The 15,947-nt window shown below is 48.7% G+C and overlaps 1 protein-coding gene across 4 annotated transcripts in view; it reads left to right on the top strand.

Moving 5' to 3' along the window:
• PAX5 (paired box 5) overlaps positions 1-15,947 on the top strand; it is a 187,323-nt gene that overhangs the window by 134,639 nt on the left and 36,737 nt on the right. For all 4 annotated transcript variants that reach the window (XM_088837981.1, XM_088837978.1, XM_088837979.1 and 1 more), the window contains one exon: positions 8,128-8,229. In XM_088837981.1, coding sequence (XP_088694107.1) covers positions 8,128-8,229 — 102 coding nt within the window. The remainder of the gene's footprint in view (positions 1-8,127; positions 8,230-15,947) is intronic.

Below are 15,947 nucleotides of genomic sequence, written 5' to 3'. Positions count from 1 at the left end.
GCCCTGACAATGAAGAGAAGGGTCAGTCAGACATCATCAAAAGTGGGGATTCAGTAATTTGGGGAAAAGAAATTGAGGGTTATTATTTCTCAGTAAATAGCACTACCTAAACTAATGGCTAATAAACCTGTCCTTAGGAGATGGCCAGGTCTGCCTTAATGACTGGATGGGCCTGTCCACTCTGTGTGGGACACGACTGAGGAGACTTAGGACACATGCTGTGTGCTGTGTGCTGCCTCACGGCAGCCTTTCCCCCTCTAGGTTGAATGCTCCCTGTCTGCACTCCCGGCTCACACATCCTTTGCCTGTGGCAGGTCTGAACAAAGGGAGACTCCAGAGCAGGGAGCAACCCCCATTCAAACTGTCACACGCTTCAAACACCAGCTGGAACAAAGATACCTGGTGGTGTATGCACACGTATAGGCACACACCAGGGTTTGTGTAGCCGGATTAATCCCCGTACCAGATCCTGGCTGTAGGTTTGCTCCTCTCTCCCTCCCCTAAGATAGCAATTGTTTACTGTCACCTGCTTTGGTGTTGGTTGAAAACCTTCAATTCATCTCACTCAGAGTTGGTTGACTTTTTCCTGTAACGAGCGAGAAAATGTAAATTTTTAAAGAATTAAGAACATAACTCATGTATAAATATCGAATGAGCACATGTGAAGATTTTATTCAACTCGTAAATTAATGAGTGAACCTATAAAAAGATAAAAGTGGTTCCAAGAACATTTGAGGAACAGGGTTTATATCGTCCATGTAGAAAGGCAATTTTTTTGAATGTTGGAATAAAATTTCTGGATTAGATACAGAATCAGTTAATGTCCTATGGGGCAATAAACCCAAACCTTTGGAGTTTTCTTTTCTATTTGAGATAAATCTACACATTCACATGTAACTTCCCCTTTTCTGGGCTCTAATCAAGTAGTAAAGAATCTCCAAACACAGGTACATTCTCTTAGAGATATGATCCCTGGGTATGACAGTTAACAGTGCCCCATGACGTGAAAAGGCTATGATTCCCACCTTTATGACCTTTTCTTTTAAAGTTTTAATAATGTTTCTTAACATGCAAAAGGGTTTCTCATGGTTCCATGACTCTGAGGAAGAGCTTTCTGAGAAAATGTCATAGAAGTGGAAGTGTCTGCAGTTCTGGTTAAATTATTGAACCAAGACAGAATCGGAAGTGTTAGCTTCAGAGCCCTCACTGGGTTCAGCCTTCACTGAGTTTCTGTGTGATTCCAAGTTGTCCTTCAGTGTGAGCCAAGGGGATCAGGGGCTGGATGCCAGGGCTCTGGAAGAAATGGCCACAGAGGGTGTGGCAGGAAGGGCAGGGGACTGAGATGAGATTGCTAGAAAACAGAGCAAAGGGAAGAACAGTCTGACCTGCGCAGTTTGGGCCAGGGAGGAGAGGGCACCACGCAATGGAGAGTCAGGAGGGGCTTGGGGACTGACTGGGCTCGAGGGAGGAGGGGTGTCTGGGAAGCCAGCGTGGCTGGGAGGCTGGGGCTGTCACCCATGAAACAAGGTGGCAGGAGATGGCCCCAGGGAGCTGGTTGTGGTCATGCTTCAGGTCTCAGGAGTCACCTCCTGCAGGGCTTTTCCTCCATCCCCTGACCCGTTCTGTCCCTGCCTGGTGGCTACCTCTTTGGTAGTTACCTGGACACCCAGGCTGGGCTCTTGTGCTTAAAAGGCCTGGGAGGTGATGAAACTGGTGGAATGGTGGTATGGGATGGTTCAGATAGGACTCGAGAGCTTTGAGAATGAGAAAGGTTGAAAATTGGCCATGGGGGCTAAACGTGGTCTTTGGATACATTTTCTTTGGCCCTCAGTGTATATTTTACAAACTGGAGTTGAGTCAACATTCACATAGACAGGAGATTCCCAAATGAAATGAATCCAGAGTTCCAACATCTGAAAACTAGCCACCACTGAATAAAAGCTGTTCTCCAAGCCAAGTGCCTGATCTCCTGTGGGAACATTTGATGAGGTGTCCTTGGCAACAAAGTGCAGGTTGACAGCCTCATCTCCTGCCATAAGATCCTTTCCTGAAGACAGGAAAACAAGACTGGTGCTTACCTTCCTTTCACTAGGATTTAATCCAGGGGATCCAGGGTGCCTGATACTGCGGGTAGGAGTGCTGCGGCAAGGTGGGCATCTTTATAGCAGCTGGCGCCAGCCTCCACTTCTATCAACACAGGGCTAAAATGAGGCCTCTGAGCTGTAGAATGTTAAAACAGAAAAAATCCCCAGAGGCTATCTGTTCCCACTGCTTGAGTGTTCTGATAGGAAAATGAAGGCTGAGAGAGGTGGTCGAACTCACCTAAGGTCACACAAGTCACCGTTGCCTCTGCCTGGGATGTTCAGACTTCCTGAGCATTAACAGTCCCCGGTGGATATGATCGCCAGTCTGCAAAGGACTTAGCTTTCCCTGATCAACTCTGCCATGTTCCTTAGAGCTTGGACTTTGTGGTGGAGACTTCCCGCCTCTGGGGAGAACCTCCAACCCAGGGCTGTCTAGGCAGTCAGACCCTCTCTGGCCATGGAGCTATCAGCAGCCTCTTGCTCCCATCTCATTCACAATAACTCAAGGCTTCTCAGTGGCTCACTTTCTTCTTTTTCTTGCTCATACTCACATTCGGGCAGATAGAGGGGGAGTTTGGTTGGTGCCCTGTGGTATTCAAAGTGAAGGGTTTGCGTACTGTCAGGGTAATGAATTCTGTAAGGGTTTGAAGTGAGGGGCTGGGAGGATCTCCATGTCATGTGTCTGGGAGTGACAACCCCCAGTGGTTAATTACTGCCACACGATGAGAATGGAGCTGGTAGCAAAATGAGATAAGTTCATTATGAGCTAAATTTGAAGTTAATTGGATTCACATTTCCCCCCATTAGTGTACGTAGAGAGAGCCTACGTAGAAATGGGCCGAATATGAAAAAGAAAAAGTTGCATCCAAGCAAAAAACAGATAAATGAGGCCTGGTTATCTTGTGGCTTTCACAGTGAAGGGCTTTCTGAGACTTTGGGGAGATGGGAACCAAAGTTCCTTTCAGGTGGTAGAGCCAATGTCTTTTGATTAATTTTCACCTTGGCGGGTATTTTCTAAGCACCTACTGTGTGCCCTGACAGTGCAGGGGAGGGAGGATGGGAGCAGCTCTTGCAATCTGGAGATCCCCAGTTTAGGGATGGGGAAAGAACAAGTGCCCCGTGTCTTGGGAGAGTGAGAGGGATCTGGTGCCAGAATGCTTGGGTTTGGCCGTGCTTCTCTCACTAGCTGTGAGATCCCGGGCAGGTGCCTAACCTCTTGTGTTTTAGTGCCACATCTGTAAAATGGGGATATTGGACCTATAGAGTGTTTGAGGAGTAAATGAGTTAATATCTATAAAACACAGTGAACAGTGTTCAGAACTCTTCCTAGTGTTAGAACAAGGCCTAAAATACAGTAAGTGCTGCAAAAATGTTAGCGATCATGATCATCAGCTGTATGACCTTGGGCACATACATCAGCTGCTTGGAACCTTCATCTCTTCATCTGTAGAATGGGGATGATAACAGCACCCACCTTCTGGGGTTGTTGACTGAGATAAGCCCTGTGAAGTACTGGCCCAGAGCCTGGCTCATAGGAACCTCAAAGGAAGCTGTTATTCTGTTGGTTGACCAGTCACCCAACAAATAACAGTTTTATGTTCCTGAATTTTGCCCATTTTTCTGTGAGATTTTTGGGCTCTTCCCTTTGATTCTTATGAGTTTTTTATATATAGGGATAGTAGCCATTTATCTATGGTATATGCTGCAAATAATTTCCTCCAGTCCACCATGTATCATTTGACTTTGCTTATATTGTTTTCTGGGCTTCCCTGGTGGCTCAGCAGTAAAGATTCTGCCTGCAATGCAGGTAGCTGCAGGAGACATGGGTTCAATCCCTGGGTTGGGACGATCCCCTGGAGGAGGGCATGGCAACCCACTCCAGTATTCTTGCCTGGGAAATCCCATGGACAGAGGAGCCTGGCGGGCCATGCCCATAGAGTCACAAAGAGTTGGACACGAGTGAAGCAACTTGGCACACACATATTGTTTTTAACCAGGCAAGAGGTTTTTGGTCTATTTTATTAAATAATTCAATTTATTAATCTTTTATTTTGTTGTATATTTTTCCCATAAAGACAAATTTATTTGGTTTAAGAAATCGTTTAATATTATGTCCTTCCTACATTTTTGGTGTCAAATGACTTTTTCTTTTTCAAGATGATGGTGATGATAGATGTCAATAATAAAACATAACAGTACTATTGAGACATAATTCACATACCATAAAATTCACCCATATAAGGTCTACAATTCAATGGTTTTTAGGACACTCACAAAGTCACGCAACCATCACCATGGCCAATTTTAGAACATTGCATCATGCCCCTGGAAAGACGTTATATCCATTAGCAGTTTCTCTCCTTCTCCCTATTTCCCACTCCCAGCCTAAGGCAACCAACAATCTACTTTTTCTCTTTACAGATTTGCCTATTTTGTACATTTTATGTTAATAGAATCATACAGTAGGTAGTCTTCTGTGATGGGCTTCTTTCCGCTTCATCCATGTTGTATCAGTACTTCATTCCTTTATATTGCTAAGTAGAGATCCAACCAGTCCATCCTAAAGGAGATCAGTCCTGGGTGTTCATTGGAAGGACTGATGCTAAAGCTGAAACTGAAATATTTTGGCTACCTCATGCGACAAGTTGACTCACTGGAAAAGACTCTGATGCTGGGAGGGATTGGGGGCAGGAGGAGACGGGGAGACAGAGAATGAGATGGCTGGATGGCATCACCGACTCGATGGACATGAGTTTGAGTGAACTCCGGGAGTTGGTGATGGACAGGGAGGCCTGGCGTGCTGTGATTCATGGGGTCGCAAAGAGTCGGACACGACTGAGTGACTGAACTGAACTGAACTGAAGTGTGTTGTATGAATATACACCGCTTTCGGTATCCATTCATCAGTTGATGGATATTTGAATTGTTTCTACTCTTTTGGCTATTATGAATAATGTTGCTTGAAGCATGCATGTACACATTTTGAGTGGACACATGTTTTCATTTTTCTTGGGAGACACTGTAAGGCTATGCTTAACTTTTTGAGGAACTTCTAGACTTTCCTAAAGTGGCTGCCCCATTTTATATTCCCACCAACAGAGTGTAAGTGTTCCAATTTTCCACATCTTTTCTAACATTGTCATAAACTGTCTTTTTTATTATAGACATCCTAGTGGGTGTGACATGGTATTTCACTGTGGTTTTGATTTGCATTTCCCTGATAGGGAATTGGCCATTTTTGTATATCTTTTTTAGACAAATGTGTTTTCAAGTCCTTTGCCCATTTTTACACTGGGTTGTTTGTCTTTTTATTATTGAGTCATAAGTGTTCTTTAGTTTTAGCCAATGCCTTTTCCACAGCTTTTGATATAATCATGTTAAATATATTAATTTAAATATATTAATGTGAATTTTTGACATAGTAATGTGAATTCCCAACCAATGTTTTAATATTGAAGCAACCTTGCATACCTGGAATAAAGCTTACTTGGTCATGGTGTACTATTCTATATTGCTTCATCAATGAGAGAGTAGATTTTTTTTGCCTACATATTAATAAATTGTGAGACCAGCCATTAATTTTCATTTTTGAGTGACTTTGTTAAATTTTTATATCAGGATTTTGCCACCTTGGCAAAATGAACATTTTCTTAGCTTTATATATCCTGGATCAGCTTAATAATATAAGTGTGTATTCCTTGAAATTTTAAAAGAACTTTCCAAAGACAAAAACAAATGCCCCCAAAACTACATGGACAAGGCATATTACTTTTAAAAATAACTCTAAACAACCTTTTCTGATGTGATTTGGCTGTTAATATTTTCTACCTCTTCTTGAGTTAATTTTGGTAATTCATGTTTTCCTAGAAAATTGTGCCTTTTCACGAGATTTCCACGTTTGGCAGCATAGAGCATCCATGCATGTTTCTATGTTTTTTAAATGTCATCTTTCCCATATCTCTGGCTGTATCTTCTCATTCCTCATCTCGAAATTTGTGCCTTCTTTTTTGAGTCTGGTCCTTGGTTTGTCCATCTCATTGGTCTTTGCAAATAACAACTCTTGGTTGAATTTACTATTTATTATTGCGTGTTTTTATTATTGTGGCTGCTTTTCTGGTTCCTAATTCATTATTTTCTGCTTTTCTTTATCGATTCCTTCCTCCTCCTTTCCCTAGGTTCATTTTATTGCTTTTTTATCTAGCTTCTTGAGTTGAGTACCTTGGCGAGGCACTGCATTTCCGTTTTGCGGATCAGGGTTTAAAGTGTATGTAACAGCAGCAGAAACTGTTGAGGTTCAGATGTGACCGAAAGGACAATCCCTGTTGAAAAAAGAACCAAAGCCCAGGAAATAGGAGAGCTGGATTCCAGTTCCAGCCTTGCCTGAAATGAGGAGAGTGTCGTGGGCCAATCCCTTCCCTTCTCAGGACCCTCTTATCCATCTCAGGAAGATGGGTGGGGTATGGATCTCCTGGAGCTTGGCCCCAGGAACCCCCGTACAGCAGGTAGCCTCCTATCAGGGTAACGCGTCCATCTTCCAGGAGGCAGATCTGGCCTCCCTCCTCCACTGTGGTCCTTGCTTTCATTCCAGCACATATATTACAAAAACTGTGTAGTTGAATTTCTTTCTGCATGATGGAGTAAGGCTAGCGACAGTGTAGCCTAAAGACAGGGCTCAGCCTATTGTCCTAGCTGAGAATCGGGGGACAGAAGCCCAGCCAGGCACATGTACAGGGCAGTAGAATAGAGTGACTAAACCCATGGTCTTTGCCGCTGGATTGCTTGGCTTCAAGTCCTTACTGTGCAACCTTGGACAAATTACTTGATCTTTCTGTTTCATTATCCTGTAAAGTGGGGACAGTATCAGTACTTTACCTCATAGTGTTGTTGAGGGTTAAATGAGTTAATGATTTAAAAGACTGAAAACAGAGCCTGGTGTTTACAATTTCTACATAAGCCTTTGTGGTTTGTTGTCGCCAGGAGTGGGAGCCTGGGCCCAGGGCTGGGTGGGTGCTCCACCCAGAGCACCTTCAGGTAGGGAAGCCGACCCGTTAGAACAGCCCCAGCCTGGGCTGTCTCTACACATCTCAGAGTCTGACAGCAGGTGCATCCCTTTCTTTTAGGGGCAACTGCCAATTCCTCCTCCAAGGGTGGGGTCTTGTCCTCAGAGTTCAGTAGGTAACCACTGAACAGTCCCATCTTCCGGGGTCTGGATTGTTGCTCTTATGCGTGAGTATCTTAGTACATACGTGGGATCATCAATGTTTGGAGAGCTATAAGCCCACTCTTTCCCTGAGCGCCGAACCTCAGGGTCCTTTCAGAGTTCTATTGCTTTGGGGTTTTCTTCCACTTGGCCTGGAACCCAGACCATTCACTCACACATTTATTCACGGAGACCTACTAGGTGCCGAGCCCTGTGGTGGAGGTAGGTTTTCTGGGTGTTGAATGAGGTGTCACCCCTGCCCTTAGGCTGGCAGCCTGCGATGAGGGGAACACATGCCCGCTGGACTTCTGCCCCCAACGGCCGAGGCCTTAACCTCTATGTCCCAGAACAGTGTCTGGTGTCAGGAGGTGCTTCCTGCACCATCACTGAAAGAATGACAAGATCTTGGTCCAAAGAGGAAAAAGTCAGTAAGGAGCAGATTTGGGTCTGAGGCAGGCAGAGCCCTGCCCACTGTGGGTGGCTGGAAGATGGCTGAGCTGGTCTTGGAAGATGGTGGTGCTGGGCCGTGTGCAGAAGGCCCAGCAGAAGCAACGGAGTGTTGACGGAGAAGTCCAAGCCCTACTTGGGGAGCAGAGAGCAAGGGGTGTGGTCAGAGCTCTGGTTTCCCAGGGATCCGACTGAGCCATCCTTGCTTCCTGCTGGTGGAGCCCGGCAGGAGGGGTGGGTGAGTACGTGTGTGTGTGCGTGCGCGCACGTGTGTGCCCGTGCACACTGGCATCAAGCATCCAGACATGACAAATGTGCAGATGTCAGGGGAACTGTGGACAGGAGCAGCTGGCCGTGGGGATGCTCACCCTGTGATTTGTTGCTTTGACTCCTCAGGCCGCGACTTGGCGAGCACGACCCTCCCTGGGTACCCTCCGCACGTGCCCCCCGCCGGACAGGGCAGCTACTCGGCGCCGACGCTGACGGGGATGGTACCTGGTGAGTCTGTGCTGTCTGCGTCTTTGCAGCAGGAGGCATTTGGGGTTCCTGGGGGGCATCCCTCCCCACATGGTCCCAGTGACCTCTCTGCTTCTGAGGAGTGAACCTGAAAAAATCAGGCTGAGCTCAGCCTTCTTGGCCTCTTTGTCAACCAGTGGCAGCACCTGGGAGGATGTCAGAGACAGGGGCGTCCTTGACTGTCCCTCAGACACCCCTCGCCGGCCTCACAGAGGGGCACGGGACCTGGCTGAAGGTTGGAGAGGGGCTGTGTGCATGCCAAGTTGCTTCAGTCGTGTCGGACTCTTCGCGACTGCCTGGATGGTAGCCCACCATGCTCCTCTGTCCATGGCATTCTCCAGGCAAGAATACTGGAGTGGGTTGCCATGCGAGAGGAGCTAGGGCGTCCTAAGCTGCCCAGCAAGTAGGAGGTGGAGCCACAATAGAAGCCCTGACTCGGCATGAACCACCCTGAGGCCCAGGCAGGAGGGCCCCTGCCCAAACAGCCCTAAGCCCCTTCAGGCTTCTTGCCAGCCCACATAACCGACGTGCACACCCTGGGGCCCAGGGTTGACTGTGGGCAATGTGAACAAAGTGTGGACGTGAAGCCTGGGTGTCCACACCTGCATTCAAGGCCAGTGAAGACGAGCAGGCTGGGCGTGGGGAAGGAAGCCGGGCGGATCAGGGCTCAGGTGGGCCTTCCCCATGCAGCCAGGGCCGGGCACAGGCTCTGAGGAGACCCAGAATTCTAAATTCGCTCCTGGTCTTCCAGGTTATTACGGAGACTATTTAACAAGGTAGGAGGACAGAGCATATTTCATTTAACGGTTTGTTAGCTTGATTTATGACTTTTAAATATGAGACATATGGGAAATGGCCTCTGTGTGTACTCTTGCCCTGGGCCTTGCCAATGCCGGGGAGGCCTGCCAGATCCATGCCTGCAAAGGCTTTGCCTTTTCTGCCTCCAGGAGGGGTCACGGCAGAGCCACCATGTTCAGGGCAAGAGAGGGAGGCAGCGGGACACACACCCTTCTGCCTGCCTCCATCCCCACTGTCTCCCAGCCTTTAGCAAGTTAGGATTGCCCAGTAACTTCGTGGCTGTGGATCACTTTGTCAAGTGCAAAGTGCTTGCCCAGGAGCCCTTCGATGTTACAACCTGTGAGGTGGGCAGGGTCCCCAGGGTCAGAAGGAGGCTAGTGAGACTCATAAAAGTTAGGGAACTGCCCGCAGCTGCAGAGCTTGGAGGTGGGAGGTCTTGAATCCAGGTCTTCTGCCTCCAGTTCAGCACTCCTGCCCTCTGCCACCCTGTGCACCCTCATGCATGCTTTGCAGTGGTGGCAGAGGGAGAGGTGGCAGCCCCAGGTCCAGTCCTGAGGGCATATGGGCGGGTGAAGCGGGGCCACTCGGCTGGCCCTGCCGGTCCCTGCTGCCAACTCCAAAGAGGCCGAGTTCAGAGCAAGGCTGAACTTGCCCAAGTTTCTCCAGACAGAGGTGCCCTCCAGCCCCTGGGATTCCTCCAATCCTAATTACCAGGCTCAGGATACAAATGGCTGGGGCTTCCAGCAGAGCCCCCGGCAGGTACCATTAATGGTGGCAGCAGGAACCACCGGCCTGCACATGAGCACAGCCTAACGGAACCTACCAGGGGCGGCCACGGAGCCCGCCGGGACTCTGCAGAGAGGCAGGGTGCATGGAGAGGGGGAAGGAAGACAGGCGTTGCGGCAGGGAAGCCCCACGCCTCTCTCTGCACCCTCCCTCCCTTCTGTTTTCCTTCTCTTCCTGCTTTCTCTTCTCATGCAGCCCCAGCACTCATTCAGCACCAGACCTGGTGTCAGGGCTGCGACTCCACGCTCAGCAAGCAGGTCCTTAGCTCCTGTTCCCCAGTGTCCACAGCAGCATCACATCTCTGGGACTCTGTCTCCAACAGGATTTCCAGACGCATTCTTGAATGGCTTCATGGGGGCAGTACTGGCCCACACTCGTAGTCTTTGCTGAAACTGCCCAGATCTAGCCCACCTTTCAGCACAGTGGGTCCTCTACCTTACTCATATCTGCACCCCTCATAGCCCATAACACAGAGTAGGTCCTTTTATGTGAGTGTCTGGCTAAAGGCAGGAGGGAGGAAAAATTAATATTGACCTGCATATGAGTTTCTTGTGGCTGCGATAACAAGTTAGCACAAATTTGTTGACTTAAGACAATGGGAAAATTTCTGTCACAGTCCTGGAGCCCAGAAGGCTGAAGTCAGTATCACTATATGAAACAGTCCTCCCTTCCAGCCAGGAAGTGAATCCCGAGGGAAACTGAAATCTTCTGAGCTGTTTTTCCTACCTAGGTTCTGGGAAGGGCTTCCCTGGTGGCTCAAATAGTAACAAATCCACCTGTAATGTGGGAGACCTGGGCTCGATCCCTGGGTTGGGAAGATCCCCTAGAGGAGGGCATGGCAACCCACTCCAGTATTCTTGCCTGGAGAATCCCCATGTACAGGGGAGCCTGGCAGGCTACAGCCAATGGAGTCGTAAAGAGTCAGACACGACTAAGCGACTTAGCACAGCACAGCACAGGTTCTGGGAAACATTTGACTGCCACCTCTTCATTATAAGAGAGACTTCCATAGATGAAGTTTTCTTTTAGAATACATTGAAAAGGGATTATGTCCGGGGTACACTTTGGCAATTGAATTTTGGGGCCTGGAAAAATAGTATGTTTTTCCATACGAACCACAGTCTTGGTGGTTTAGACTCCTGTTTATTTCGAATTTGGTTCTGCTGTTGGGGTTGTCCATCCTCTCTGATTTCAGGATGTGTTCACATATGCAGATCAGGGCGACTTGGTCTGCTTGAGCGTTTGTAGATTCAGTTCCTGTGGCTCTGCCAACCCTGCACAGCCCTTGGCTAATTAGTTACGTTGAACAAAGCAAACACGGCACATCACATCAGCTCAGCATGGAGACAGTTTTCACATTTTATTTTCATCAAGTTCCAGCAAATGCCAAAAGTTTTGCACCAAAGATTCCATAGTATCTTGACCAGTGTAACTAGTTGATTCCCGCCTGAAGGTATTTGCACAACGGATATTGACATGGCATTTGAAACTCTTAAAAATTCTAGGCTGGGGGAAAGATGGGGGCATTCACTGCCCTTTGGCTTCAGTGAGTCTAAGAAGCAAGGTAATCGACTGTCTTTGAGATGAACCCGCCTTGCCCTCACACCCCTTTCTGGACTCCTCTTTGGGGGCTTCAGGCCAGAGTGCCAGGAAATCCTGACCATGTTGTGTTTACCTCCCCTGGGCTGCAGCAGACAAGCAGCTGTTTGACAAAGGCCCTAGAAGGAGCCTGGTGGGCTCTCTGTCCTGGAAGCTCTGCTCACTGTAGATGGGTGTACATCACCTCTAGATGCCATTCATTGAAATCGCTCAACTGATGGCTTTCTTGAAGAAGTGGGAGGTGATGGTGAGCTTGGAGTGGACCCCTGAGGCCAGTGAGGTAGTGTGGGCAGGCAGCGGGTCCTGGACTCCCGTGGGAGGGATGGAGGCACCTAGTCCCCCTCACAGGGCGATTCCTCTGCTTACTGCACTCAGCCCGCTCCGTTACTCCCACTGCCACTGGCCCAGACTGCCTGGCTGCCTCTCACTCCCACGTTTTCACCTACGGCTTCACCAAATATGTATTCGTTTCCTCTTGCTGCTATGACAAGTCACTACAAATTAGTGACTGACTTAAAGCAACAGTAATTTCTCATTTTATGGTTCTGGAGGTTGGGAATCCAAACTGGGTCTCCCTGGGCTGAAGTCCTGGTGTCAGCAGGGCTGTGTGCCTTCTGGAGGTCACCCAGGGAGAATCGTCTCCTGCCTTCCTTGGCTTGAAAATGCTCCGCATCCCTGGCCTGAGTCTTTATCATCTGCCATCTTCCAGGTTTGCTCTCTCCTGCTCCTTCTTCCTCTCACAAAGACCCTTGTAGTTTTAATGGACTCACCTGCTTAATCCAGGATAATCTCCTTATCTTCAGGTCAGCTAATTAGCACCTTAATTCCCCTTTGCCATACAACCCGATGTGGTCATGAGTTCCAGGGATTAGGGTGCAGATATCTTTGTTGGGGGAAGTGTTATTCGGGGGGGGGGCAGAGTGTTATTCTGCCCACCACACCATCTAAACCCCCATCACACCCTTCTCAAGACATTCTGTTCTTTTCATTCATTATTTAAGCACAGTGGGAGGAATTTAATTTAATTAGTTTATTCCTTCCGTATCCAGTTCCCCCCAGGTCTGCACAGAACTCGAGGGTTTTACAGCACACAAGGCTCAGTCTATCTTGTTCACCTCTGTGTCCCTGGTTCCTGGCAGAGTGCCTGGCCCATAGTGGCACTCAGGCAATTGTAGATGCCATACAAAAGGTGGTGGGGGTGGGGGAGTGGCTGGGACTGGGCTGTCTGGGAGAGCTCAACTCAGTACTACAACAGTGCAGCCATGGAGGCTGAGCTGCCCTGAGGGCCTGCAGTGGCAGCCGCGTGGTGAAGCCAGGAGCCTGGTGGTTGAGAGCATGAACCTGGAGCCAGGCTGCCTGGTTTTGCATCACCCTCCCGCTTCTCACCAGCTGTGTGACTTGGGGCAAGTTATATAACTTCTCTGGATCCTTGTTTCCTCCTCATCTATAAAATAGGGATGATGATAATAAGAATGAGGATTAAATGATGTACAGTTGGCCCTCTGGATCTATGGGTTCAGCATCCATGGATTCAACCAGCCATGGATAGAAAATAGTCATAAAATATTCCAGAAAATTCCAAAAAGCAAAACTCGAATGTTACCAACTGTTTACATAGCACTCGCATTGGATTAGGTATTGCAATTTTTCAAGAGATGATTTAAAGTATACAGGAGGGTCACATAGGTTGTATGCAAATATTACATCATATTATATGAAGAACTTGAGCATTGGTGGATTGTGATGTCCACAGGGGTCCTGGTCCCTAACCCTGGCAGATACCTAGGGATGACTGTCATATATGTAAAAACTCTTAGAAGTTTGCCTGGCACATATTAAGTGCAATGTAAGTGTTATTTATTATTATTATTTACAATTGCTGTTGCTTATACTGGGGTCTGAGCTGGGTGTGGTGGTGAGGAGAGAAGCCTAGCAGGCATGCCTAAAGCTGGCCTTGCCCAGCTGGCATCAAGTCAAGAGCTTTCTAGCAGAGCCCACGTCCCTTGGAGCCTGTGGATCAATGGGAGGTCCAAATTGGAAAAGAATCCAGTCACAAGCAAACGTGCTGCTAAGCAGGAGCAGGGTGAATGCCTGGAAGAAATGGAGACACCTGGGGTTGGTCCAAATGAGAAAGATGTCCTGGTAAAGGGGCCAGAAGCTGGGCTGTAAGCAGCGTGTCATTGGCCATCTGAAGAGGAGGGAGGCAGCGGGCTGAGCGTGGGTCCAGCTCAGCGACTGGAGTCGGTTCATGTGAGGGGGAGCATGGCCCAGCCAGCCCAGCTGGGTGAGTGGAGTTGACAGGAAGAGAAGCTGGTTAAGGAGGAGGCCAGTGGCCCATGAGGTTAGGATTTGAACTTGTCAGCTTTTGGAACTCTGCACAGCTCCATAGGCATGGCAGAGACCCGTGGATGAGAGTGAGAGGGACACCTTTGTCGGCCTTGTGTAGAGACCCTTCCCCAAAACCAGAACTTAAAGCATGAGAATGGGCAGGTTTGGGAGGCGCCGGCAGAAGCCAGGGAGGACTTGGTGGAGAGGCTAGAGCATCCTGTGAGATTGGATCAGTGCTCCCTTCTCAAGTGCCTCCCTGGCCCAAGCACCAGCATGTTTGTTTAGGGAATGAATAGCCTTTGTTCTTAGCTCTTATGACCTTCTCACCAGAGCTCCTGTGGGTCCTGTGGCCTGGGCACTTTCTAAGCTCCCTACTTACCTTTCCAAGGCAGTCCTGGAACTCCACGCACACCTGTTGCTTGTTCCTGACTCTTTGCTGCCCTCTAGTGGCCTCCATTCACTCTGCCACACCAGGAATATAGACCCTGGGGAACAGCAGACACAGCCAGGATGAAATGGCAGGTAGCTATTCATTTGTCCTTTCATTCATTCTCAGATATTTCCTGAGAAACACCAGGCGCTGGCTCTGGGCTAGGTGTGATGTTACAAACACAACCCCTGCCCTCAGGGAGCTCACAGTCTAGTTGGTGAGTTGTTTAGTCACTAAATTGTGTCCAGCTCTTTTGTGACTCCATGGACTGTAGCCTGCCAGTCTTCTCTGTCCATGGGATTTCCCAGGCAAGAATACTGGAGTGGGTTACCATTTCCTTCTCCAAGGGATCTTCCTGACCCAGGGATCAAACCTGCATCTCCTGCATTGGCAGGCGATTCTTTACAACTCAGCCACCAGGGAAGCAAAATATAAGAAGCGACTTTACTTCTGGCAGCTTGATGAAGTTGTGAGATATTGTTGTTTAGTTGCTAAGTTGTGTCCAACTCTTTGAAACCCCATGGGCTGCAGCCCAGCAGGCTCACTGATATTAAATATCATTCCTGCAAGCTATGTTTAGAGCTAAAATCTAGGAATGTGCTGAGGAAATGCAGGAGAGAGGCTGCTAGGTCTGCTGGGGGCACTGGGGCAGGTGAGAGAAATCAGGGAAGGCTTCCTGGAGAAGGTCATCTGAGCTTCACCTTGAAGGGTAGTTTGCCAGTCTGAGAAGTTGGAGGGGCATTGCTGTGTGAGGAATTATGTGTAAGAAGACCCAGAGCCTCAATTACTAGAAATCTCTGGGACATGAAGTGCTGCAAACAGCAGCCTTGACAGATGGCAGGCTTGTCCCAGGTAGATCTGAATGTGAGTCGGAGGGGAGGCTCCTGTGCCTTCAAGGCATGGAGAATGAGGGGTCTGGAGTAGCCTGATCTGAGCAGTGCCTGTGACTAAAGCCCCATGTGAACCTTGCGTAGAAGTGATGCTGGGACTGGGGAGAAACTCCACGTGGGTTTTATGACTGCTTTGCCACATTGGGGAAGAACAGAGTTGCAGAAGCAAAGGCTCAGAGATGGAAAGTGTGCTGGGGCATGAAGGTCCAACTGAAGTCCAGGAGACCTGGGTTTTGATTCCGGCTGCCAGACCCTCACAGTGTGACCTTGGAATGTGGTCTCGGGACTTCCTGCTCTCTCAAAGCAGGAGGTGGGGGCAAGGAGATTGAATTAGATGCTCCATAGGGGGCTTTCTCGTCCTGCAACACAAGGGCTTCTAAATCTGCTGATATCAGCCCTCTGCTGAACTGGAGGGCTCCCAAGCCAGCCACCACTGTTCCACGTGGGCAGCAATTTCCCTTCAGGTCTGGGGCTGGGACGTGCTAAGGCAATGGCCTTAGGCTTTCACGTGTAATCAGGTAAATCACTTCCAAGGGGTGGAGCTGAAGGAGAAGGGAGCCTCGAGCTGTGTTAATCCCATACGGCTGTCACTGTGTCCTCTAACCCTGCCGTGACAGGCGAGGATGGCCTTCAGGGGCTCCACACCCGGAATGAGTGCTTCACTGGGGGCAGGGACCTTTATATTCATAAAGGTTCTGAGACATGCTTTACTTGTGAACATACCAGAATCCTTCCAAAATCCAGGCTGAGTCGACCGGGGCCGTCTTCACATCTTCCGTTGATCCACTGGTATCTACAGCCCCTGTCTCCAAAACGTCATCAGCTACTGACCCACAGCTGGACGGCCGCCACCGCTAAGCCTGTGGGTC

This window comes from Moschus berezovskii, chromosome 7 (genome assembly GCF_049115385.1).
Source record: "Moschus berezovskii isolate FMDL1 chromosome 7, NW_MosBer_1.0, whole genome shotgun sequence".
In the NCBI taxonomy this organism is placed as follows: domain Eukaryota; kingdom Metazoa; phylum Chordata; class Mammalia; order Artiodactyla; family Moschidae; genus Moschus; species Moschus berezovskii.
This window is presented reverse-complemented; position numbering and strand designations above follow the sequence as displayed.